At 34.7% G+C, this 25,318-nt stretch overlaps 1 protein-coding gene across 7 annotated transcripts in view; it reads right to left on the bottom strand.

The window, feature by feature from the left end:
- Positions 1-25,318, bottom strand: part of PXDNL (peroxidasin like) — a 509,349-nt gene that overhangs the window by 93,945 nt on the left and 390,086 nt on the right. For all 7 annotated transcript variants that reach the window (XM_064588349.1, XM_064588346.1, XM_064588351.1 and 4 more), the window contains 4 exons: positions 14,674-14,786; positions 11,778-11,934; positions 2,527-2,635; positions 635-792 (listed from right to left, as the gene is read on the bottom strand). In XM_064588349.1, the coding sequence (XP_064444419.1) occupies positions 635-792; positions 2,527-2,635; positions 11,778-11,934; positions 14,674-14,786 (537 nt within the window). The remainder of the gene's footprint in view (positions 1-634; positions 793-2,526; positions 2,636-11,777; positions 11,935-14,673; positions 14,787-25,318) is intronic.

Below are 25,318 nucleotides of genomic sequence, written 5' to 3'. Positions count from 1 at the left end.
GGGGGGGGGGGGTTATTTTCTGAAGGGGAGTAAAGAAAGGGTAAACCTCTAGAAGTTGCTGTTGTGCTCACAGAACAAATAGTGTATAGCAAAGGATCATATTTTTACTTCACTTTAAAGAGAAAGACTTAGAAAATCTGAAAGATTTCTAAATCATTCTCATTTGACATTTACTAAATAAATGTCTGGTTTTGGGAAAAGTACATGAGAACTTCAGTATAGCAACAACAACAAAAATGATTTGGGAGGGATACATACGTTATAGGTAGAGCAAGGAATTCAAATAAATTCACTGAATGGTTTAGGTGATTCCAATAACAAGGAGAGGAACATTACCCTAGGACTAAAGCCTTTTTCATAGGAAAGAGTAATATCTTTTGGATTCAAAACGTCCACCTAAAATGGGCCCCCTAGATTTACTTGACGTAGATAGCTGCTAGAAGTTGACAAGTTTGAATATATATTTATCATCCTTTCTTTTGAATTATACTTCTTACGAGAAACATCTGCATTCATTTGGTAAAATGGTAAATTAATTTCTATATCACATGGTGATTTGGAGATTAAAAACTGAAGGGTGATCAGTTTTGCTACTGACAGTAGGCTGAGAACAGAATGCACCCCAGAAGCTGACCTCTGCCCTCCAAATCAACAGTGAGCCCCTGCTTCACGTGTTCCTGGATCAGCAGAAATGTGTGCTCAAAAATCTCTCCAGCTCTTGCTGTCTCTACAGTAAACGGGTCATACGGATAATGAAACTGAGCCAGCAGATCACTAGGGGTGCGAGGTTTCCTGCAAATGACAAAAGACATTACTGTTCACAAGGCAAAACTGCAGAATCCATGAATCTCACTGTGCATTTACGAATACATTTCCCAAACAATCAAGAAGAAAAGCTTCACCACCAGAAAATAAGCTTCACAGGGGGAGCTGAGAGTTCTTTTCCTACTTTATTAATGAGTGAAACCCAAATGCCAGTGACAGTGCTGAACTCAAAAGATATATTTTTAATGAATCAATGATTTAAAGAACAGTTTTCTATAAAAGGCAACATTTATGGTGAAAGTTATAAGCTTGTGGGGTCCACACATAGGTCTGAGGGGGCTCAGTAAACCCTCTGAAACAGTATGCAAGACACTCAGTTTCTGGACATTGGCACTGTCTGTATTCTCTTTCCTCAAATGTAACTGCCTGGAAGATGCTGGAAATTCCCACTCACGTTTAAAACCCTGCTCAGGCATTGTTCTCCCCAAAAAGTCTCCCTGGTAACTCTGACAAACTACCACCTTCTCAATTACGTCTGTATGCTCACATACATCTATTACATACACAACAAGATGTACTTAAATTGTTGACATATTGTCTCTTCTGCTACAAAAAGACTGTCAGGGATGAGATGGTGCCTTATACATCTTTATATTCTATGTACCAAGCCTAGCAACCAGCATATGCATTGAGGAATTAAACTAATTAAGTTAAAAGAATATTAGTCACTGAGAATGTGAAACTATTTTAGAGATTTTGGTCAGCGAAGGCGTGTCTGGTCCTCTACATCAGAAATCGTAATAACTTTAGATCATAGAATAGTAATGATATTAATAGCTCACTTTAATTAAGCCCTTTCTATGTGGCAGACACTGTTGAGACACTATCTGTATTAACTTATTCAATCTTCCTAACAAGTATGTCCATGAAACAGATTCTATTGCTATCTCCATTTTACAGGCAAGAAGTGTGAGGTACTAAGATGCTTAGTTACTTGCCCAAGGTCACCCAGATAGGAAGTGATGAAGTGAGGAATCACTATAAGGATATAAATAAGCTATATGTCTCTAGAACACAAGTCCATGATCAGCGAGCCATGCTGTTGTGGGTATGCAAGAACAGAGCTATACTTGATTATGGCATTATAAGATATTCCTTTTAGACCAACAGCTGCAAAGACTGGGTGTATACTTCATTTGACTTTAAAGACAACAGTCATGTTTTCATTAATATGTTCAGGTGATGCAAAACTGCATCCTTTGTACCTCCATCAGGACTGATGGGGACTTTATAGAACCTGAAGGCTTCACTACTCTAAAGATGTTCTGGTTCAAATTAAAATAACCAAAGTACTACATATCCTAAACAAAACTTTCATCTGTGAGCTACCAGTTTATGACCAGATGTGTTCAACTTGACAATCACTCTCAATTCCTGGATTGGCAGGAGCACTGGGTCTGACCCTGGTGGATGCTGACCTAACAGAGCCCATTACCTGATACCTATCATGGGACCACATAGAGTGGATCTGTGATGTAAACTTATGCCATTTAGATTCTGTGGGGAGCAAGTTTCATTTTCTTTAAGACTGAGCTGGCAATGGTGGGTAGCCCAGAGGGTGATAACACACACACAGACTGAAGAAAACACCCGCTTTTGGCAATCTTATGCACGATGCCTGCTGTGATTTATGGAGATTATAAAAACCAAGTAGGACTGAAGTGAAAACAATTTTGTAATCAAAATGAAATAAATTCTTACTGTGAAAACAAATGTCTTCGTGTGGAGTTAATTGCACTGTCAACCCTCTGTACAGCACCAAGAATGGATGATTCAACAAAGTCATCGCCAGCTTGTCTACCCTGTATGGCTTTGAAAATCAATTCCATGATTAAAAGTATCAAACAGACTTTGAAGTTAGGAATGATCTCATACAAATGACATTACAGAAACTTCCAAGACAATAAAAATGCTATACAGTGTCCACATGATACTGTCCATTGCAGAAGAGTAGGTAATTATCCTGAAGCAAAGTTTCCAGAAACAATAACAGTATTATTTAGGGAACTAAGGCATTCCAAAAATCTAGTAAAGCTATGTGAAATATTTCCTTTTTTTTACAACATTGATTCAAATGGGATTGAACTCTGTTAGTAATTTGTCATCTTCAGAAAGGTAAGAAATGCCTATCTTTTCAGCCACCTTGCTTTAATGTGAAACATTAAAATGAAGTAAATATCATCACATCCTTATGGAGATTTCTTAAAGCAAGAATTGAACTCTCAGTAAGATTTCAGTGAAAAATAACTCATGTTTTTTCTATAGCTCTTCGGTGTGTGAGAATTCTATCAAGTTGAATATTATAGACAAAGAAAGCTTTTCACTTAAAGTAGAGTCGATAATCTTCAACATATTTAATCTTCTCCAGATGATGGTTTAAGAAGTTTAAGGTAAAGAAAACAAAATGCTAATAAAAATGATCATGGATATTAAAAACTCACATAAGAAAAATAATTGAGCATATCCATATTATTTAGTTCATTTTTAAGAATATTAAAAGTATAAGAATTTATATGACATAATTAAAGCAATAACTTAATCTTAGCACTGTTGAATATTGGACACAAGAGTAAGTATAGTCCCAAAAATTGAATTTGAAAATAATGTCATTAAGGAGATATTTAAAAAATGAGAAGTTTAAATAAAAATAGGAAGGTGTGTGGATTACATATTATCACTTATATTATATATCATATATTATGTAATACAATATAATATTAAAATATTATATATGTATATTTATGTGTAAATAAGTATATATATGTTTATGTATTTTGCAAGATGAATGCAAATAGCATTCTACATCTGGTTGTTATAAAAAAAATTTCTCTATATTATGACAATGTATACATACTAGATTGGTTCATTGTTCTAAAAAGATCACCAACATAAAAAATTTCAAGAAAAAATACCAGTAATACAGATATAAGAAAACCAGTAAAATCAAGGTCTCTGCCGAAAGACATTCTTGATAAACTAGATTATAGGCAGTAGTTATGAGTTAGAGGCTATACTGTCAATTCATTTCAGTCCTTATCATGACCACAATATTAAAGCTCCAGAAGGTCAGTTTTACCTTTTATACTTCAAAAATCACATTGGATTAACTATATAATAGCTAAAGATAATTGAAAGAAAACAAAGATAAATTGATTAATTTGATTACATTAAATTAATAATTTCCATTCAAGGAAAGACATAAATAAAAAAGGTAAAAATGTCGTTGACAAATAACATAATAGGTAACATATCTATAATTTCTAATCTGACACAGAATTAATATTCTATTTCATTCAAGGAATTCCTGTAATGCATTAAGACAAAATATATACAAGCAAGTTATAAAAGAGGAAACCCCAAAAGTTATTAAGTATATGACAGATTTTGAAAACCACTTAAAACCTCAGAAATAAAATATAAAATATCAATGAACTACCATTTTATGCTTATTCTGGCAAGAAGAAAAAAGCTGATTACTGCCAAGTTTTGGCAGGGGTGAGTGGACACGGGTAGGCCAGTGGGAATGTAGAAGTGATGCTCCTATTTCCAAGATTTTGTTTAAGGATATGTATATTTTTTATTTTGATTTTACTTAGTAAAATGACATATGTGCACATCCCCTCACCCAGCAATCTGATTCCCACATATATATCTAGAGAAATTCTCATGCAAATCCATCAGGGGTATAAATGAGAATGTTCATTGCAACTCTGTATGGAAGGAATTAAGGAAAATTGTCAGCAATGGAAGTGTAGGTGAGAAAAATGTGGTGGATGTACAGTATGAAATATCAGGCAGCAGTTAGAATTGGCTGGATGGACACATGCATGGATGCTAAAAAGAGTGCTTAATGTAAAAATTAGAAAGCTGAAAGAGAATCATAAAATGATTTAATTAAATATATAGTAAATGCACTATAGTTACATAACATAGTGAGCAAGATGGGAGTGGGGTATTGGCTTATAAGGGGATGGATTGATTAATCAACAAATCAAGCAGTCAATATAATTGCAATGATTATGAGCAAACCTAATATTTTCAATATACCTAACATGACATACCCTGTGATAGTTCAAAAACAAGTCAGTAAGAATGAGCCTACTGAATTTGGATATAAAGGAACCGAGATCAATCTAATCAATCTGTGCTGGCTTATAGGTTCACAAGATGTTAACCTTTTCTCTATTGTTCCCCTTTTAGTCCTTCACTTGTGAACTTCAAGTGTAGAGCGTGGCATCAATGATGTGTTCTTATTCATGACAATTACTGTTATTGGACCCCTGCACCTGTGTGCATAATATGCGATCAGAGGTCTATCAAAGGTTGTTTGTAGGACTGAGTTATCACACAGCAGACAATGCCAGCCAAAACTCAGAAGGCTGTTCACTGTGGCAGACAGAACTTGGAAGGGATATTTACATTTGGGGAAAGCATCAATTAACATGTTCATCTAAATTTTATTTGTTTGATAGTTTTGCTTTTATTCTGTTTATAAAATAGTTTTGATATTATGGTTGTATAAAATTTACAAGCATAAGGAATTTTACACCTATTCTTCATCTTTTGACTCATTCATAAAGTGGAAATAGTAAGACTTGTTCAACATAGAGTTGAGGCAATATATAGTTGGGCCAAATATGATTATTAAATAAAAAAGGCATGCAAAGTTCTTTGAAAACAACATGTCACAATGCAAATATAAGGTGCCTTTCAGTGATTATTATGTTCTAAGCCCCTAAGTAATCCATATCCTCACATACTTATTGGTTGCCACTCTGTTGTCCTGTCATTTGTTCAACTTGAGCTGTTTTTTCTCTTTGTTATTAAGAAACTAACAAGTGTGGAGATGTGAAAAGGAAAGGAAAATAACAAGAAAGGTGGCATAATATGTAAACATTGTTTGAAATAATTAAATTTTGATGTGCACAAAGAGAAAACACATAAAAGTTGTTCACAGATTATTAAAAGTGCATTAAATATGTAGTATGTTCACACAGAAAATATTTGTGGTAACAAGAACTCTTTCTCACTTATGTCATTTCAATTATGAATTTTTTAAGGTTCATAGTTTTATGATAAAATAAAGCTAACCTTTTTATTATTCATTCAGTCTTAGTAATGTTTTAGTTGGTGTGGTACAAATTGCAAAAAGATTTCCACAAATGTTTCTAGAAGAGCACTGTATTATGCAAAGCAAATTCAGTTTATTGGGGCACATTAGAATCAAACAACACTGTTAATATTTTATTTGTCTTAAAAACTACCTCAATAATGTAGGGATAGAATGATCCTGAGTATATTCTCCATTTTTTATGCAAAATTTTGCAGAAGGGGAGGGAGAACTAGATCATTTTCTTTTGTTAAGTCTTGGGGTTAAAAAAAAAAAGGAGAAAAAGCCTCAGTAGGGTTATGAAATTAAGCATGTTTAAAGTTGACTGATGAACATCACCTTTCAGTTCTGTCTATGTATCTATAAGATCTACCACCCGCAAGGAAGATAAAGTCAAAAGATAAATTTGAGTCCTTTCAGGAAGGTGTTGCTTAGGTGTAATGGTCCACCAACTGCTGTGTGCCCACTCGGTCAGAGTACAACCCAGATGGGGGAGAATAGGAGTCAGGGAGGAGTAGGATGGAGCCCCAAAAGAGACATTGATGCAGAACACCTGAACCCCTGCCATCACTTCTCACCACAAAATACCTAGACCTCAATAAAAACCGAGTTTCTTTCACAACTGAGTATTCTTTATCTCCCCCTCCCTCCTTGAGAAAAGTAACCAGATAATGTCACTGTCATTAACTGAACAGGCCTTACCACATGAAATCTTCCCCTAAGAGAATGACCGACCACCACTGACACCGCCCAAGAGGGCTGCCCTAGGAAACCGGACACTCCCACAGCATACAAATGGGAATTAACGACTGCCTTTGTGAGATAATTTTCTTTGAACAGCAACCACTCTGCCTTACTCATCAGTTTGCATCATTAGGTATGTAAATGGGTTCACTGTCTTGCAAGCTCCACCGTTTTTTTTCCGGAGACTGAAAAGGTGAGACGCTACTTTTTTTTTTGGCTTTAATCATTGAGATAAGCCTTTTATTTTGATTATTTGCTTTCCTTATAGTTTCATGACTAACCAAACACTACTGTACTAAAAATCTGTTCTTAAAGTTTAATGCTAATTTTTTTGAAACACGGATATCTCAGGCTTATCTCAGGATAGACATATGTGTTCAGTATAGATTTTATGTATAAATGGATGGGAAATGTATTCAATATGGTTAAAGGTATTATAAACATATGTATATGTATATTAGGTATATGCTGTTGTTTATAGAAATATTTCACCATTCATTGTATTTAAGTTTGCCGAGGTAAACAAGGTTGTCATGTATCTATTAATTCCTATGTAAATTAATTTATATCATATTCACAGTAAATAAACAAATATAGTAAAATAGCAATTGAAAATGATTCAGTATAATTTCATTTCATTGACATATTTGAGTAAACACAATTAAAATTTTCTAATACTTCATAGTTCACTCATTGGGCAACAACTGCAGTGGTGTTTGTCTAGACAATGACAACTGGATTAGAATGTCAAAAAATCAGTGAGTTATTCATTCAGAATTTCAAAAAAATAACTAGATCCTAAAAGAATCAAATAAGTTAATTGATAAATAACACTTGGAACACACAGTAAATGCCCAATAAATGCTAAATTTTTTTTAGTAGTAATATTAGTATTAGTTTAATACAGGTCATTTACTTAATGTAATAGGAAAAGTCTCATTAACTTAAAGTCAACTAATGTAACCTTAATTCTCATTTATAATTTAACAGGTTGAGGATATAGTCAAAGTAAAGAATATTGTAAGTGGAAATACCATTTAGAAAGTTATTGCAGAAGTCTAAATGACCAAAAAATGAACTATGAAAGAGGAGGTCACATGGAGAAATGGAAAAGAAGCAATATTTGCGGGAAAAACTGGTGAGACGTGGTAGTTAGGGTAAAGAAGGAGGAGGGAGCAGAAAAAAATCAGAAGTTCTGGCTTCCTCCTTATAGAATATGGACTGTATTAAAGGAGTGACAAGAGGTTACAGGTCTTGAGGTGAAAATGAGGAGTTCAATTTAGCATACATTCGATTGGTTTTTAACACATGGAATTGGAAGGCCTGTGGGTCATCCAAAATGAAATGTCCAACACAACAATTAGATACTCAACTCAGAATTTCAAAGGAGACAACATTGTTTGGATTGATTTTTTATATCATTACAAACAGTATACATGTGGTATTTGTGGTTCAAAATTTTCATTTAATCCATGCTGTGTCACTATTTAACTTTTACCAATCCATATATTATTCCAATGTCTCACTGGTAAACATTCTATCATGTAGACATGCTCTAAACTACTTCCCAACTATTGTTGCACATTTGAATTCTATTGTAAAAACAGAATTTCTATGCCAAGAAGGCCTCTTGAGAGTGTCCAGTTCCACATTTTTAAGAAATGAGAAAATTAATTCCAGTTATGGGTAAGGTATCCAAAGTGACTGAGATCCATAAAGGTAAGTTTAATGACTTAACCGAGGGTTTTTCCCACTATCTCAAACTGTTAATATTCAATATAAATGTCTTGTGTCCTCAGACTGAGCCATTTTCACAAGCAAGAAATGAGTCATAAGAATATACTGTGAATTATGAACTTGACAGCACTTAACAGCACATCAATATATATAGGAGGTGTTAAAATAAATTATGTTTTGAACAAAAATTATGAGGTTTTTTGGGGTCTAAAGTAATATGTGTAGCTTTCATATGCCAAATATCATCGAGAGAAAGAAGTATGCTGATGTGAGTAATATTTGCCAATACAAAATACTTTGAGGGCACCCTAAACCAAAGGATAGGTTCCCAATAAACACTATATCAGCCTTATAGGTTTTTATAAATTTATTAAAACTATTAAAATCTATCACATCTAGGGCTCCTGGGTGGCTCAGTTGGTTAAGCGACTGCCTTCGGCTCGGGTCATGATCCTGGAGTCCCAGGATCAAGTCCCACATCGGGCTCCTTGCTCGGCAGGGAGTCTGTTTCCCCCAGTGACCCTCCCCCCTCTCATGCTCTCTCTCTCTATCTCATTCTCTCTCAAATAAATAAATAAAATCTTTAAAAAATAATAATAATAAAATAAAAAATAATAATAAAATAAAATCTATTACATCTATTAAAAAAAACTTTAAAAATCACAACTTGTGGGAACCCTTTTTCCTTTTGCTATTATAAATACCTTACTTTGAACATCATTCATTCAAATGCATGGTTTATATATATAATGCCCAGATTTTGCTTAAATTGTTACTGTGTATTTTTATTCTTTTAGATTACTTTGTATGGTTGTATTCCCAGTACAGAATAGAAACTCACAAGGCATTATCCTCTTTGTATCACTTCTTACACAATGAGCGGAGTTACAACATTCCATCACTGCTCAGTTAGGGCATTAAAATTGGAAAATCCTCCTATAATGAATGGTCTTTTCCCTTTAATTAGGATGACTGGTGAATGAAAGGGTCTAAGTCATAAAATGTTCCATAAGTGATATTTTATATTGACACATTTCCTCCTATTCTGAAATTTGGGTTGTGTGAACACACACACACACTTAAATCTTAAATTTATTCAAAATTTTAAAAATTTATATCTTCATACTTTTTCTTCTTTTTATAAAAATATTTCTAATATAAAATTTATTTGGTGTGAGACACAAATATAAATTGATTTCCCCTTATATTGTTATAAAAATGTCTCAAGAGCAAAAAACAATTTTTTTCTTGACTGAATAACTTCTTTTGTACTATTTTGTCTCTATAGCCTGACTTTCTGCTTTCTATACAATAGAGCAGAATATTGGTAAATGCTACTTATCACTGTTTTAAAATCTGGTAAATAGAGTAATTAATACATCTTAATCTAAATGTTTTATTTATTTATTTATTTTTAGATTTTATTTATTTATTTGACAGAGAGAGAGATAGAGAGAGCAGGAACACAAGCAGGGGGAGTGGGAGAGGGAGAAGCAGGCTTCCTGCCGAACAGGGAGCCCGGTGTGGGACTCGATCCCAGTACCCTGGAATCACGACCCGAGCCGAAGGCAGACGCTTAACGACTGAGCCACCCAGGTGCCCCTAAATGTTTTACTTTTAATGTGTATATATAAAATAGTTAGTTAAATTTCAGTCTACCACAATGAAATTCTTATGTTGGAGGTTCTAAAATATTGACCACTGTGGTTATAGCATTTGTGTGTATGTGGCAGGGCAAAACAGACAAACAGAGAGAGAATAAGAGGCAGAGAGAGAATATTTGTTTGTGTATGTGTTTGTTTAATGGTAAAGATTCCTAGCATCTCTAGAACCTAAAAAATAGTAATTTAAATTTTATAATAAGTTTTTTCCAAAATGCTCAAGAATATTTTCTCATAGATCTCATAAATAGTTAAGCAGTAGAAAAGGAGCTCTATAAATTTATAAAAAGAAACACAACTGTTACAGATTCTAAATCAGGAAAAACATGAACTCATCAAATACCAAGTAAGGCTAAGATTTTGTAACTTTAAGAAATTCTATGTGATAAAGAATTTCTGACTCTCCTAGAGTAAATATTCGTTAGTTACTAGACACATTGTTATAATTTTAAGACTAATATTCTACAGAGAATACTTTTTACCATACAGTATAATAAAAATGTAAAGACTTATGCAACATTAATGAAAATATATACTTTATATAAAATAACCAAACAAATGGGTATTTGGAAGTTTGATTTCTCAGGAGAATTTTCAAGTGTAAGAATATGAAACTATTGTACTACATGATAGGAAGACAGTGACATCGTTAAGGATGTGATTTAATTAAATAAATCTATTTTTATCCAGGCCTGTATTTATAATGAGAAGACTTACCCAATAGATATAGAGACCCATAAGAGCTGGAAAAACTAAAAAGAAAAAATAAATCTGTAAAACCCTATTTTTTAAATCTGCCCATTTCTAAGGAAACCAAAAAGCAGGCAAAGCCCAAAATAGTACTCCATATGCTTGTAGCTGAACTCATTTACTTCAACTGCTGATTGTCAATAAGGCAGAAGCTCCTAAACTCATCCACAAAAAAAGCAACCCGATGTCATGTCCCCACATGCTGTGATTTTCTTGAATTCTTTCCCCACGTGGAGAACATGCCAGTCCATTATCACAGCCAGTCCCCATTCCCATACCCACAGCTGAGGTTTCCACTCAAGTCTGCCCACAAATAGACTCCCTCACTTCCAATACAAACCAATTGACTGAAGAAAAAAAAAAAAAAGGATTTTATTTTTTGTAAAACTATGACAATTTTTTTTAAGCAGTCATCATTTATAAACAACTAGCAGAGGGCTACAGATAAATAACCAGCCAGATGACAAAATGTAGAACAATGCCAAATACATTGACCAATTACAAATGTTCCAAAATATTGAGATATTTGTTCTTACAGTGTCAAATCTTACCTAGAAGTTTGATTGATTGATTTTTAATTTTACTGTAGAACTAAATACACCAGGTCAGAGTAACTCATACATGTTAAATTCCATTTATCCTTAAATCTCTGACTCCCCTTTATTTAGCTATGAATATATCTTACATGCTATAATTTTCATTTCCTAAGAAAACATGATATACATTTGTGAATCCTTCCTATTTTTGTTCACCTTTGGCATTGATAGTTTTGGTGTTTGATATCCTTTAATGTAGTTTACACTTAAAACTTAGATTTAAAAAATTAAAATAAGTTTGATTTGACTAGAAAAAACATATAAGGGAACTTGGGTAGTGAGACAAATCAGTTAGGATGAGGAGTAGAAACTGTCAAAGACATTTGTTTAGGTTGCATGAGGAGCCATACTTACCTACAACTGTGAGAAACATGTTGGCCACAACAAGGCCAAATGAATTCTGAGCCACACATTCATACCTTCCTTGGTCAGCTTGCCCTGAATCATAGATGGTTAGCATGCCTTCACCACTGACATGGAATTTACCACTTTTGGTAATCTGAACACCTGCCTAGGGAGTGAAAAGAACTGTCACTGGAAGAAAATATGATTCCTTAAAAAAATAACATCTTGGGGCACCTGGGTGGCTCAGTTGGTTAAGCGACTGCCTTCGGCTCGGGTCATGATCCTGGAGTCCCTGGATCGAGTCCCGCATCGGGATCCCTGCTCGGCGGGGAGTCTGCTTCTCCCTCTGACCCTCCCCTGTCTCATGCTCTCTCTCTATCTCATTCTCTCTCTCAAATAAATAAATAAAATCTTTAAAAAAATAAAATAAAATAAAATAAAAATAACATCTTACATTTTGTTTGATATAGTTTGATTAGTTCAACAAATATCTACTGAGCACCTACTGTGTCAAGTATTAGATGAGGTATTTTATGAATCTAATGAAGAGAAGAAATGAGAGAGAGAGAGAAAGTACTTTCTAGGAAGTGTGGTTTATCCTTCTCTCTTAATTAAAATAAATATGATACTCAAAATTCAAGTATGTAATTATTTAATATAATCATTTTAAAATCATCATTCAGTGAATGAATAAATAGTTTATTCATATTTTCTTACTTCTAGAAAAGGATTCTGACAAAAATAAAAATAAAATTTGGAAAGAAGGAAAATTTTCATAAATCTACCAACTAAAAGCATCAAAATATTTTCGTATTTCTGATTCCTCTTCTATTTCTTCTTTATATGTACTCATAAGTTTTATGTACCTGCAAAGCTTTGTATATGTTTCTCAATTAAAATTATACCTTAAGAAGATAAGATGACTACATTTCATATGAAATATTATTAAAATGTATTCAGCTATTAATTTTTTTAAAGATTTTATTTTTATTTATTTGACAGAGAGAGAGAACACAAGCAGGGGGAGTGGGAGAGGGAGAAGCAGGCTTCCCATGGAGCAGGGAGCCCGATGTGGGGCTCGATCCCAGGACCCCGGGATCCTGACCTGAGCCGAAGGCAGACACTTAACGACTGAGCCACCCAGGTGCCCCTCCGCTATTAATTTTTAAAAAGGAAAAGAAATTGGCTTTCTAGGACTGGGTTGGAGTGGAGTAGGGGCAGAGACTCTTCTCTCCTTCCCCTCCCCAAAAGACTCAGAGGAAACTGAGGATGAGAGCTGTTGTTTCAAAAGAACTCATACCCCTGTGATGACTAGTAGGCCAGAATGTAACCAGAAAGGTTCAGAGTGAAAAAATGCTTCATAGGTCTTCAGACTCTCACAGTTGTCTTTGACCACTAGAAAGTAAGTCCAAAGTGATGGGCTGCTGGTAACTCAGGGGAAGAGATAAGATGAACTAACAGGACCTATGAGGTGGAGGGCAGATGAAAAAAGACTAGACACAGAGAAGGCTGAGAAGTGACCAGGTGCACAAGCAGTGAGGCCCACGGTGTCTTTCCTTCAGGACTACCTCCCTCCACTTCCTCTTGCTGGCCCATAATTTCATCTTCTTTGCAAAAGCACTCCCTTCCTATCTGTTCTCCATACGTGTTACCAGAACTCTTAAGCTAACCCTATAGTTCTATAGTTTTTGCTTAGAGTCTCTGAGTTATCAGCTAGCTTTCCAATAAATTTTTATCTGCTTATTTTGGGAGTAGCCTAATTCACATTCATTTGAACCTTGTGAATAGCAGAGGATTATTATAAAGATTAAATGTGATAGTGTACACAAAACTTCTGGCATATAGTCAGCCCTCAATCAATTCACTTGGGATTAAAAGCTAACCTTTAGGAATTAAACTGAGCTATTTTGCTGATATGATTGTATGATACAGCCTTTAGTATAACATCAAATAGGGCTCTAGAGACTGACTAAAATGTGTATTTTTCATACTTCTTACTTTTAGTAAAAAATATTTGAATTATATAATACTATACTAGAAAGAAATTATAAAAACTATTCATACTTGAGAGTACCTGAGCCTAAAGGTTCAACTTTGAGACCACTACATTTACTTTTTATAAAGAACTGCATAACTGCATCTGATGCTCAGCTCAGCACAAGAGCAGCGAACCACCAAAACTAAGGCCTTGTTGCTGTATGACAACAACAAAAATAAACCAAGTGTTTTTGGAAAATAGCTTTGCAAGTTTTCACAGTGAAAATTTTACTTTTTTGTCCAAATTTTCTATAAAAAACTGCCATTTTGATGTATGCATTTCATTTATTTTTTAAGAACATCAGAATCTGAGACCAATCATTGCATTCTGTTAAAAAACTTAAAGTGAAAGAAGCAATTATGTTGAAAGAATATAGCTCAAAGAACCAAAGGAAGTAAAATAGATAAATAAGAAGCTATTATTTCTTTAAAGTCACTTAAGTTTTGAACCTACAGAAGGGCTTTTTTCATGTCACTTTGTTTTAAAACCAAGTTTTTCATTTTTGTTTTGGCTAACGCCCTACTTTTAATCCACTTCTGAGCTATTAATTCAAAATTGTTTCTTTCTAGCCACTAAAACTCTTAAATTTACATAAAACAAAAGCAATTTTTCCTTAGAAGAATTTAGTTATACTTATGAAGCTTTCATCACCAAGCAAATGACAAAGGTTAAATTTATCAAAGCCCTGAGACAAAATCAGATGTAGTCACTTAAAAAATGAACAAAATACTTTTAGTGTAAAAAATATTACTTGCTAACAAAAATCACAACAGTAATAAATCAATGTGAGAATCACTACCTCGTTTCATTGGGTCAATATATTTGTCAGTGTTTTTAATACTATTGTACCTTTAGTTGAGATCTTACCTTATTCCAGGTAATTATGGGCTGTGGTTCTCCTTGAGCATGACATGAAATGTTTATATTCTTGCCAACCTCTACACTTGTATCCTGAGGTAGTTGAGTAAACACTGGGAGAGCTGTGGAAACAAATCAAAATGACATCATGTTGATACCATTTTTGTCAACACGTGCTATCTAAGTCAAATGGTATAAATCTAGATATCATATTGGTTAGCCATACTAGTGTTTTAAAAAGCAATTACTTGGACATCAGAGAGAGTAATAAATATCAAAGCCAGGGTACTGATAATTAGGATAGAGATGAGAACAGAAAAAAAGGAAGAGAAATATACAAAGCCTTTAACCTTAAATATTTGTAATATTTATTTCTTGAGCTGAGTAGTGGGTACAAGGATTTTTAGTACTCTTTTTCAATGTCTTTTCATAAGCCTGAAAAAAAGATATATGGTAACATCAAAAGTTTATTGCTGGCTAAAATAAAGAGATTCTATCTTACTTTATTTCTTCAAAAAACAAACTATTGTGACTTACCTAATATGAAGTAGATCATTAGAATAACCCTATATAACTATTAAGGGAATTAAATTCATAATATTTTTTAAACCCCAAAACATAAATTTTTAGGAAAGAATTAAAATCTTTTGCTAGAGAATTTTATCCAACATACAATCTCTTCTAGAAACTAAGAGGAGGACATGTTTCCTGACTTTTTAGGAGGCTTATCTTAATATCAAAACCAGATAATGACAGTACCAAAAAAAAACCCTACAGACCAGTACCTCTCATTAATATAGACACAAAAACCATCCATAAAGTATTGGCAAATAGAACTCATCAATATAAAAATGTTTATATACCATGTCCAAAAGAGTTTATTCCAAGGATACAAGACTGGTTCAGTATTTGAAAAATCAACCAATGGAATCTATTATACAAACAAATAAAGAAGAAAAGTCCTCATAATTTCAATTAGTGCAAAAAGTGTTTGACTAAATTTAACACTTATTTCTGATTAAATTAAACTCTCAGAAAAATAGTAATAGAGAGCTTACACAACTTGAAAATGAATATAGATGGGAAGATGGTGGAGGAGTAGGGGACCCTAGTTCTGTCTGGTCCCTGGAATTCAGCTAGATAGCTATCAAATCATTCTGAATAGCTGTAAACTCAACAAGAGATCTAAGAAAAGAATAGCTGCAATTCTACAAATAGAAAAGTCACCACTTTTTGTGAGGTAGGAGATGCAGAGACATGAATCTGAGGTGATATATTAGAAGATAAACCCTGGGGACAGGGAGCCTGGTACCAAAAGTAATATAAGCAGTGAAGCACAAAATTGGAACTTTTAGAAGTCTGCTCTGGTGGGAGACGTCTCTGCCTGAAATGCACTCAGGTGGTAAAGTGGGACGGAATCACAGGTGGGACAGTGTGGTCTCAGGAATCCCAGAGTCACAGAAAGGAGGGAGGTGCCTGAGTGCAACAGCGGTCCCAAGCATTGGAGCAGGGAAGACAGCTGCAAACAGGGAGTTCAGGAGTGGGCTGTCTGCTTGGTGTTGCCATAAAACATGAACCGCTGCACAGTTTGGTGACTGCTTTCCATCACATGCCAAGCAAGTATAGTTTGGAGACTCAAGATGGGGTCTCATGCCTGAGATAAAACATTCCATCAAAGGCTGGTTGAACACAGAATGTGGACAGAAACTAGGGAAACAAGAGTGCTTGACTGTTTTTCTGTGAGGGCTCACTGAAGAGTGGGGGGCATGAACTTTCAGCTCTGGGGATGGAGATCAGGGTACTGCTGATTTAATTTTCATTTCAATCCCCCAAAATGATGCTGAAAGACTTCAGAGAACAAAAGCCACACAGAGCAATCCAGAGTCACTTATACTGAGCCTAGGCCCTTGGCAACGGGGATGCGATTCCACCCAGGCAAAGACACCTGAGAATCAGAGCAACAGGCCCCTCCCCCAGAAGACAAGCAGGAACATCCAGTTAATACCAAGTTTTCCGATCATACAGAACTGCAAAACTCCAGCACTAGGGGAAAATAGTATATAGAATTCATGTTTTTTTCTCATGATTTTTTAGTCTTTCAGTTTTAATTTTTTTTTTCCTTTTCAACTAATTTATTTTATCACTCTTTTTTAAGACTTTTTTAATTTTCACTTTTACATTTACATTTTTTTTTCATTTTTGGCTTCCTTTAATTGTAGTCAATTTTATTTTTGTATATATATGTTTTTCTTTCTTTACAATTTTGGGATCTAATTTCTGCCTAGCTTATTGTTCTGCTCTGTTCACCTGTTTGATTTTATTCTCTCTCTCTCTTTTTTTCTTTTTGGTATCTGATCTATTCTGATTAGTTTAGTGTGTTTAGTGTGTATTTTTTAGTGTGTATTTTTCTAGGGTCGTTGTTGCAGTTTTTGCATTTAGTCTCTCGTTCATCTATTCTTCTCTGGACAGAATGACAAGACGGGATAACTCACCCCCCAAGAGAGAATAAGAGGCAGTGCTAACTGCCAGGGACCTAATCAGTATGGATATAAGTAAGATGTCAGAATTAGAATTCAGAATAACAATTATTAAGATAATAGCTGGGCTGGAAAAAAGCATAAAAGACACTAGAGAATCCTTTTCTGGGGAAATAAAAGAACTGAAATCTAATCAGGTCAAAATCAAAAAGGCTATTAATGATACGAAATCAAAAATGAAGGCTCTAACTGCTAGGATAAATTAGGCAGAAGAGAGAGTAAGTGATATAGAAGATAAAATGATGGAGAATAAAGAAGCTGAGAAAAGGAGAGATAAAAAAAAAACTACTGGATCACAGGCATAAATTCGAGAGATAAGTGATTCCATAAAGTGAAACAATATTAGAATAATTGAGATCCCGGATTAAGAGGAAAGAGAGAGAGGAGCAGGAAGTATATTTGAGCAAATTATAATTGAGAACTTCCCTAATCTGGGAAAAGAAACAGGCATTCAAGTCCAGGAGGCACAGAGAACCCCCTTCAAAATAAAAAATAGGTCAAAACCTTGACATGTAAGAGTGAAGCTTGCAAATTTCAGAGACAAAGAGAAAATCCTGAAAGCAGCTCAGGGATAAGAGGTCCTTGACCTACAAGGTCAAAGAAACATAAGGCTGGCAGCAGACTTATCCACACAGACCTGGCAGGTCAGAGAGGACTGGCATGATATACTCAGGGTGCTAAAAGAGAAAAATATGCAGCCAAGAATACTTTATCCAGCAAGGCTGTCATTCAGCATAGAAGGAGAGGTAAAGAGCTTCCAGGACAAACAAAAACCAAAGAATTTGTGATCACTAAACCAACACTGCAAGAAATATTAAAGGGGGTCCTCTAAGTGAAGAGAGAGCCCAAAAGTAACATAGACCAGAAAAGAACAGAGACAATATACAGAAACATATACTTTATAGGTAATACAATGGCACTAAATTCATATCTTTCAATAGTTACTCTGAATATAAATGGGCTAAATGCTACAATCAAAAGACACAGAGTATCAGATTGGATAAAAAAGCAAGACCATTGGGGTGCCTGGGTGGCTCAGTTGGTTGAGCGACTGCCTTCGGCTCAGGTCATGATCCTAGAGTCCCAGGATCGAGTCCCGCATCGGGCTCCCTGCTCGGCAGGGAGCCTGCTTCTCCCTCTGACCCTCTCCCCTCTCATGTGCTCTCTCTCTCTCATTGTCTCTCTTTCAAATAAATAAATAAAATCTTAAAAAAAAAAGCAAGACCATTGATATGCTGTTTACAAGAGACTCATTTTAGACCCAAAGACACCTCCAGATTGAAAGTGAGGGGATGGAAAACATTTTATCATGCTGATGGATGTCAAAAGAAAGCTGGGGTGGCAGTCCTTATATCAGAAAAATTAGATTTTATTTTTTTAAAGATTTTATTTATTTATTTGAAAGAGAGTGAGAGAGAGAGATCACGAGCAGGGGGGAAGGGTAGAGGGAGATGCAGACTCCTTACTGAGCAAGGACCCTGATGTGGGACTCAATCCCAGGACCTTGGGAGCATGACCTGAGCTGCAGGCAGATGCTTAACCAACTGAGCCACCCAGGCACCCCCAGACAAATTAGATTTTAAACAAAAGACTGTACTAAGAGATGAAGAAGGACATTATATCATAGTCAAAATGTCTATCCAACAAGAAGATCTAGCAACTGTAAATATTTATGCCCGTAACATGTGAACAGCCAAGAATAAAAACCATTAATAATAAAATTAAAGAAACACATTGATAATAATACAGTAATAGTAGGGGACTTTAAACCCCACTTACACCAATGGACAGATCATCTAAGCAAAAGATCAACAAGGAAACAAGGGCTTTGAATGACACACTGGACCAGATGGACTTCACAGATATATTCAGAGCATTCTATCCTAAAGTAACAGAATACATATTCTTCTTGAGTGCAAATGAACATTCTTCAGACTAGATCACACACTGGGTCACAAATCAGGTCTCAACCAGTACCAAAGATTGGGATTATTTCCTGCATATTTTCAGACCACAATGCTTTGAAATTTGAAACAAATCACAAGAGGAAATTTGGAAGGAATACAAATACATGGAGGTTAAATAGCATCTTACTAAAGAATGAATGGACCAACCAGAAAATTAAAGAAGAACTAAAAAAAAATTCATGGAAAGAAATGAAAATGAAAACACAACTGTTCAAAACCTTCGGAATGCAGAAAAGGTGGTCCTAAGAGGGAAAAGTACAGCAATACAAGCCTTTCTAAATAAACAAGAAAGGTCTCAAATACACAACCTAACCTTATACCTAAAGGAGCTGGAGAAAGAACAGCAAATAAACCTAAACCTAGGAGGAGAAGAGAAATTATAAAGATTAGAGCAGAAATCAATGAAGTAGAAACCAAAAGAACAGTAGAACAGATCAACGAAACTACGAGCTGGTTCTGTGAAAGAATTAATAATATTGATAGACCTCTGGCCAGACTTAGCAAAAAGAAAAAGGGAAAGAACCCAAGTCAATACAATCATGAATGAAAGAGGAGAGATCATAACCAACAACAAAGAAATACAAACATTTATAAGAACATATTATGAACAGCTATGTTCCAACAAATTAAGCAATCTGGAAGAAATCGATGCACTCCTAGAGATGTATAAACTACCAAAACTGAAACAGGAAGAAATAGAAAACCTGAACAGACCCATAACAAACAAGGAAATTGAAGCAGTAATCAAAAATCTCCCAACAAACAAAGTCCAGGGCCGGATGACTTCCCATGGGAATTCTACTGAACATTTAAAGAAGAATTAATACCTATTCTGATAAAGCAGTAATCAAAAATCACCCAACAAACAAGAGTCTAGGGCTGGATGGCTTCCCAGGGGATTTCTACCAAACATTTAAAGAAGAATTAAGACATTTTTCTGAAGCTGTTTCAAAAAATAAAAATGGAAGGAAAACTTCCAAACTCATTCTATGAAGCCATCATTACCTTGTCCCCAAAACCAAAGACCTCATGAAAAAGGAGAATTACAGACCAATATTGCTGATGAATATGGATACAAAAATTCTCACCAAATCACTAGCCAATACAATCTAACAGTACATTAAAAGGACTATTCACCACAACCAAGTGGGATTTATTCCTGGACTGCAAGGGTGGTTCAAAATCCACAAATCAATCAGTGTTGTACACTACATTAATAAAAGAAAGGATGAGAACCATAAGATCCTCTCAATAGATGCAGAAAAAGCATTTGACAAAGTACAGCACACTTTTTTAATTAAAACTATCCACAGTGTAGGGATAGAGGGTACATACCTCAATATCATAAAAGCCATATACAGAAAGCCCACAGCAAATATCAGTCTCAATGGGGAAAAACTGAGAGCTTTCCCCCTAAGGTCAGGAACACACACAGATGTCCACTCTCACCACTGTTGTTCAACCTAGTTCTAGAAGTCCTAGCCTCAGCAATCCAACAACAAAAAGAAATAAAAGGCATCCAAATCAGCAAAGAAGAAGTCAAAATCTCACTCTTTGCAGATAACATGATACTCTACATGGAAAACACAGAAGACTCAACCCCAAAATTGCTAGCACTCATACAGGAATTCAGCAAAGTGGCAGAGTATAAAACCAATGCTCAGAAATTAGTTGCATTTCTATAGACTAACAATGAGAGAGAAAAAAGAGAAATTAAGGAATTGCTCTCATTTACAATTGCACAAAAAACCATAAGATACCTAGGAATAAACCTAACCAAAGAGGTAAAGGATCTGTACTCTAAAAACTATAGAACACTTATGAAAGAAATTGAGGAAGACGCAAATAAATGGAAAAACGTTCCATGCTCATGGATTAGGAGAACAAATATTGTTAAAATGTCTATGCCACCCAGAGCAATCTATACATTCAAGGCAGTCCCTGTCAAAATACCATCAACATTTTTCACAGAGCTGGAACAAATAATCCTAAAATTTGTGTGGAACCAGAAAAGACCCAAATAGCCAAAAGAATGTTGAAAAAGAAAACCAAAACTGGTGGCATCACAATTCCAGACTTCAAGCTCTATTACAAAGCTGTCATCATCGAGAAAATATGGTACGGGCACAAAAACAGACATAGATCAATGGAATAGAATAGATAACCCAGAAATGGACCCTCAATTCTGTGATCAACTAATCTTTGACAAAGCAGGAAAGAAAGTCCAATGGAAAAAAGACAGTCTCTTTAACAAATGGTGCTGGGAAAATTGGACAGCCACATGCAGAAGAATGAGACTGGACCATTTCTTTACACCATACACAAAAATAAACTCAACATGGATGAAAGACCTAAATGTGAGACAGGAATCCATCAAAATCCTGGAGAAAAACACAAGCAGCAACCTCTTTCACCTTGGCTCCAGCAACATCTTGCTATACAGTTCTCCAAAGGCAAGGGAAACAAAAGAAAAAAATGAACTATTGGGGCTTCATCAAGATAAATCTTTTAACAGCAAAGGAAAGAGTTGACAAAACCAAAAGACAACCTACAGAATGGGAGAAGATATTTGCAAATGTCTATAAAGAACTTATCAAACTCAACAAAATCTATAAAGATATTTGCAAAATCTATTGAGAACTTATCAAACTCAACACCCAAAGCACAAATAATCCAATTAAGAAATGGGCAGAAGACATGAACAGGCATTTCTCCAAAGAAGACTTACAAATCACCAATAAACACATGAAAAAATGCTCCACATCACTCAGCATCAGGGAAATACAAATCAAAATGACAATGAGAGACCACCTCACACCAGTCAGAATGGCTAAAATTGACAAATCAGGGAACAACAAATGTTGAGGAGGACGTGGAGAAAGGGGAATGCTCTTACATTGCTGGTAGGAATGCATGCTTGTACAGCCACTCTGAAAACAGTATGGAGGTTCTTCAAAAAGTTGAAAGTAGAGCTACCCTATGACCCAGCAATTGCACTACTAGTAATTTACCCCAAAGATACAAATGTACTGATTCAAAGGGACATGTGCACCCCCATGTTTATAGCAGCAATGTCCACAATAGCCAAACTATAGAAAAAGCCCAGATGTCCATCAACAGATTAATGGATAAAGAAGTGGTATATATATATAATGGAATACTACTCAGCCATCAAAAAAAATGAAATCTTGCCATTTGTAATGATGTGGATGGAACTAGAGGTATTATGCTAAGCTAAATAAGTCAAACAGAGAAAGACAATTTTCACATGATTTCACTCATATGTGGACTTTAAGGAACAAAACAGAAGATCATATGGGAAGGAAGGGAAAAATAAAACAAGATGAAGTCAGAGAGGGAGACAAAGCATAAGAGACTCTTAACTATAGTAAACTGAGGGTTGCTGGGGGGGTGGAGGGATGGGGTAACTGGGTGATGGGCATTAAGGAGGGCATTTGATGTAATGAGCACTGGGTATTATATACAACTGATGAGTCGCTGAACTCTACTTCAGAAACTAAAAATACACTATATGTTAATTAGACAAATTTAAATTAAATTTAAAAAAAGAAAAAGAAAATGGACATATGCAAAAACCTACAATAATCATTTACTTAATGGTGAAAGAGTAATTGTTTTCCACCTGAGAAATGGAAAAAGGCCAGGACGTCTGCTCTCAGAACTCTGACTCAACATATTGCCGGAAGTTCTAGCCAGTATAATATGGCAGGAGAAAGACATAGAAGACACACAAATCAGAAAAGAAGAAATAAAACTGTCCCCATTTGCAGATGACATTAATGTCTTTACAGATAATTCTAGAAATCTATGAAATACTTCAAAGTAAGCTCAGCAAGATTGCAGGATACAAGATAAATGTAAAAAACATCAACTGTGTTATATATCCAAGCAATGACTATATGAACACAAAAATTTTTAAAATAATACCTTTTACAATTTTTCAAGAACATTAAAATATTTATGTATAAATATAACAAAACGTGTGGTACTTGTATGCTGTAAACTACAAAATGTTGATGTAAGATATAAGGTGATATAAATAAATGAAGAGATACATTGTATCTGTGAATTGGAAGTCTCAAGATAGTAAAGATGTAATTTCTCCATGAATTGATACCAGGTTTAATGCAATTCTTATCAAAATCCAAGATTTTTTTTTGTGTGATATAGACAAGATCATTCTAAAATTTATATGGAAATGCAAAGGAACTGAAATAGCTAAACAATTTTCACAAAGAAGAATAAAGTGAAAGGAATCAACCTACTAAATTTTAAGATTGATTTTATAATATAGTAATTAATACTGTGTGATATTGACACAGAGAACTGCATCAACAGAACAAAGAACCCAATAATATAATTACATAAATGTGCCCAACTGATTTTGACAAAGGTGCAAAGCAATTCAATGGAGACTTTTCAACAAAAGGTGCTGGTCGATTGGGTACCCACAGGCAAAAAAAAAAAATGAAGAACAAACTAAGTCTCACACTTCATACAAAAATTAAGTAAAAAGGGACTACAAACTTAAGTATAAAATGTAAAACTATAAAACTTAAAAAAAAAATAGGAGAAAATGCAGGGCCAGGCAAAAAGTTCTTAGATCTTGTATTGAAAGTATAATCCACCAAAGAAAAAAAAATGATAAGCCAGATTCCATCATATTTAAAAACTTTTGTGTTGCGAAGACCATGTGGAGAGGATGCAAAGACAAGTTTCAGACTAAGAGAAGATATTTACAAGCCCCATACAAAACAGAGGATTAGTGTCTAGAATATACAGAGAACCCTCAAAATTCAACAATAAAAGACCAATCAATTCAAATAGAAAAGGGGCAAAAGACATGACATTGCACTGAGGAGAATATACAGATGACAAATCTGTGAAAAGATGCTCAACATCACTAGTCATGAGGGAAATACAAATTAAAACCACTATAAGATATGACTACACACTTATCAGAATGGCTAGAATAAAAAATAGTGACAACACAAATCACAAGGATGCAGAGAAACTGGATCACTCATACATCACTGGTAGGAAATGTAAAATGGCAAAGCCATTCTGGAAAGAATTTAGAAATTTCCTTAACAAATTAAAGATGACACTACCATTTAATGCAACAATTGCACTCTTGGACATTTATCCCAGAGAAAGCCCAAAACTTACTCTCACACAAAAGCCTGTACATGAATGTTTATAGCAGCTTTACTAGTACTAATCAAAAATTAAAACCTAGATGTCCTTCAATGAGTGAATGATTAAACAAACTGTGGTTTATTCAAAAGAACAACTGATAACCCACAAAATCTGGAAGAACCTCCACATAATTATGCAGAATGAAAAGAAAATAGTCCCAAAAGGTTACATACTATATGATTCTATTTATATAACATTCTTGAGACAATGGAATTATAGAAATAGAGAACAGATTAGTAGTTGTCGGGGTTCGTAGTAGGTGGAGTCTGTAGTTTGCTAACGAGTCTGGTTCTCTTTGTGTTATTGTTTACAACTAAATGTGAATCTACAATTATCTCAAAATAAAAACTTTAAAATAAATCAACCATGTGGACATACACACCAAACCCAGGTTAGAGGCAAGTAGGTTGGAGTTGAGAACAGATGGAAAGGAAGAAGAACAAACAATCTTTAAGTATATTTGTAATGTTTATTTCTTCATTTGAGTAGTGGGCATAAGGGCTTTTCATCATATCTTTCTTGATGGCTTTTTGTATGACTGAAATAAAAATATATGGTAACATCAAAAACTTATGAAGATAAAAAGATTCTGTTCTTGAAGTAAGAACTGTATTTTGTTATATTCAAATCTTACATTGTATTTGAGTTTGCTAAAACTAAGGCTTATAGATTCCTGACAATGCATAGTGGACATCTCATGAGGACTAGTGACTCTATTAGGCAGTGACCTTCCTGATTCACCCAAAGGATCTCTAACTAACACTTCACATCATGGCCTCCATTATCAGATGTCCTGTATCTCTAAACATATTCACTTCCTGTCTTAATAGCTACTCATTACCACCACTTATATGCCATCACTTATAATCTTTTGGAAAATATCTAATACCACACCCTACAGCAAAACCTCCTCTCCCTTCTGCTCCATCA

This window comes from Mirounga angustirostris, unplaced genomic scaffold, assembly GCF_029215605.1.
Source record: "Mirounga angustirostris isolate CCGP_5_RB_7025 unplaced genomic scaffold, mMirAng1.0.hap1 SCAF_4, whole genome shotgun sequence".
In the NCBI taxonomy this organism is placed as follows: Eukaryota; Metazoa; Chordata; class Mammalia; order Carnivora; family Phocidae; genus Mirounga; species Mirounga angustirostris.
Note: the sequence above shows the minus strand (reverse complement) of the source record. Positions and strands in the feature narration are given on the sequence as shown.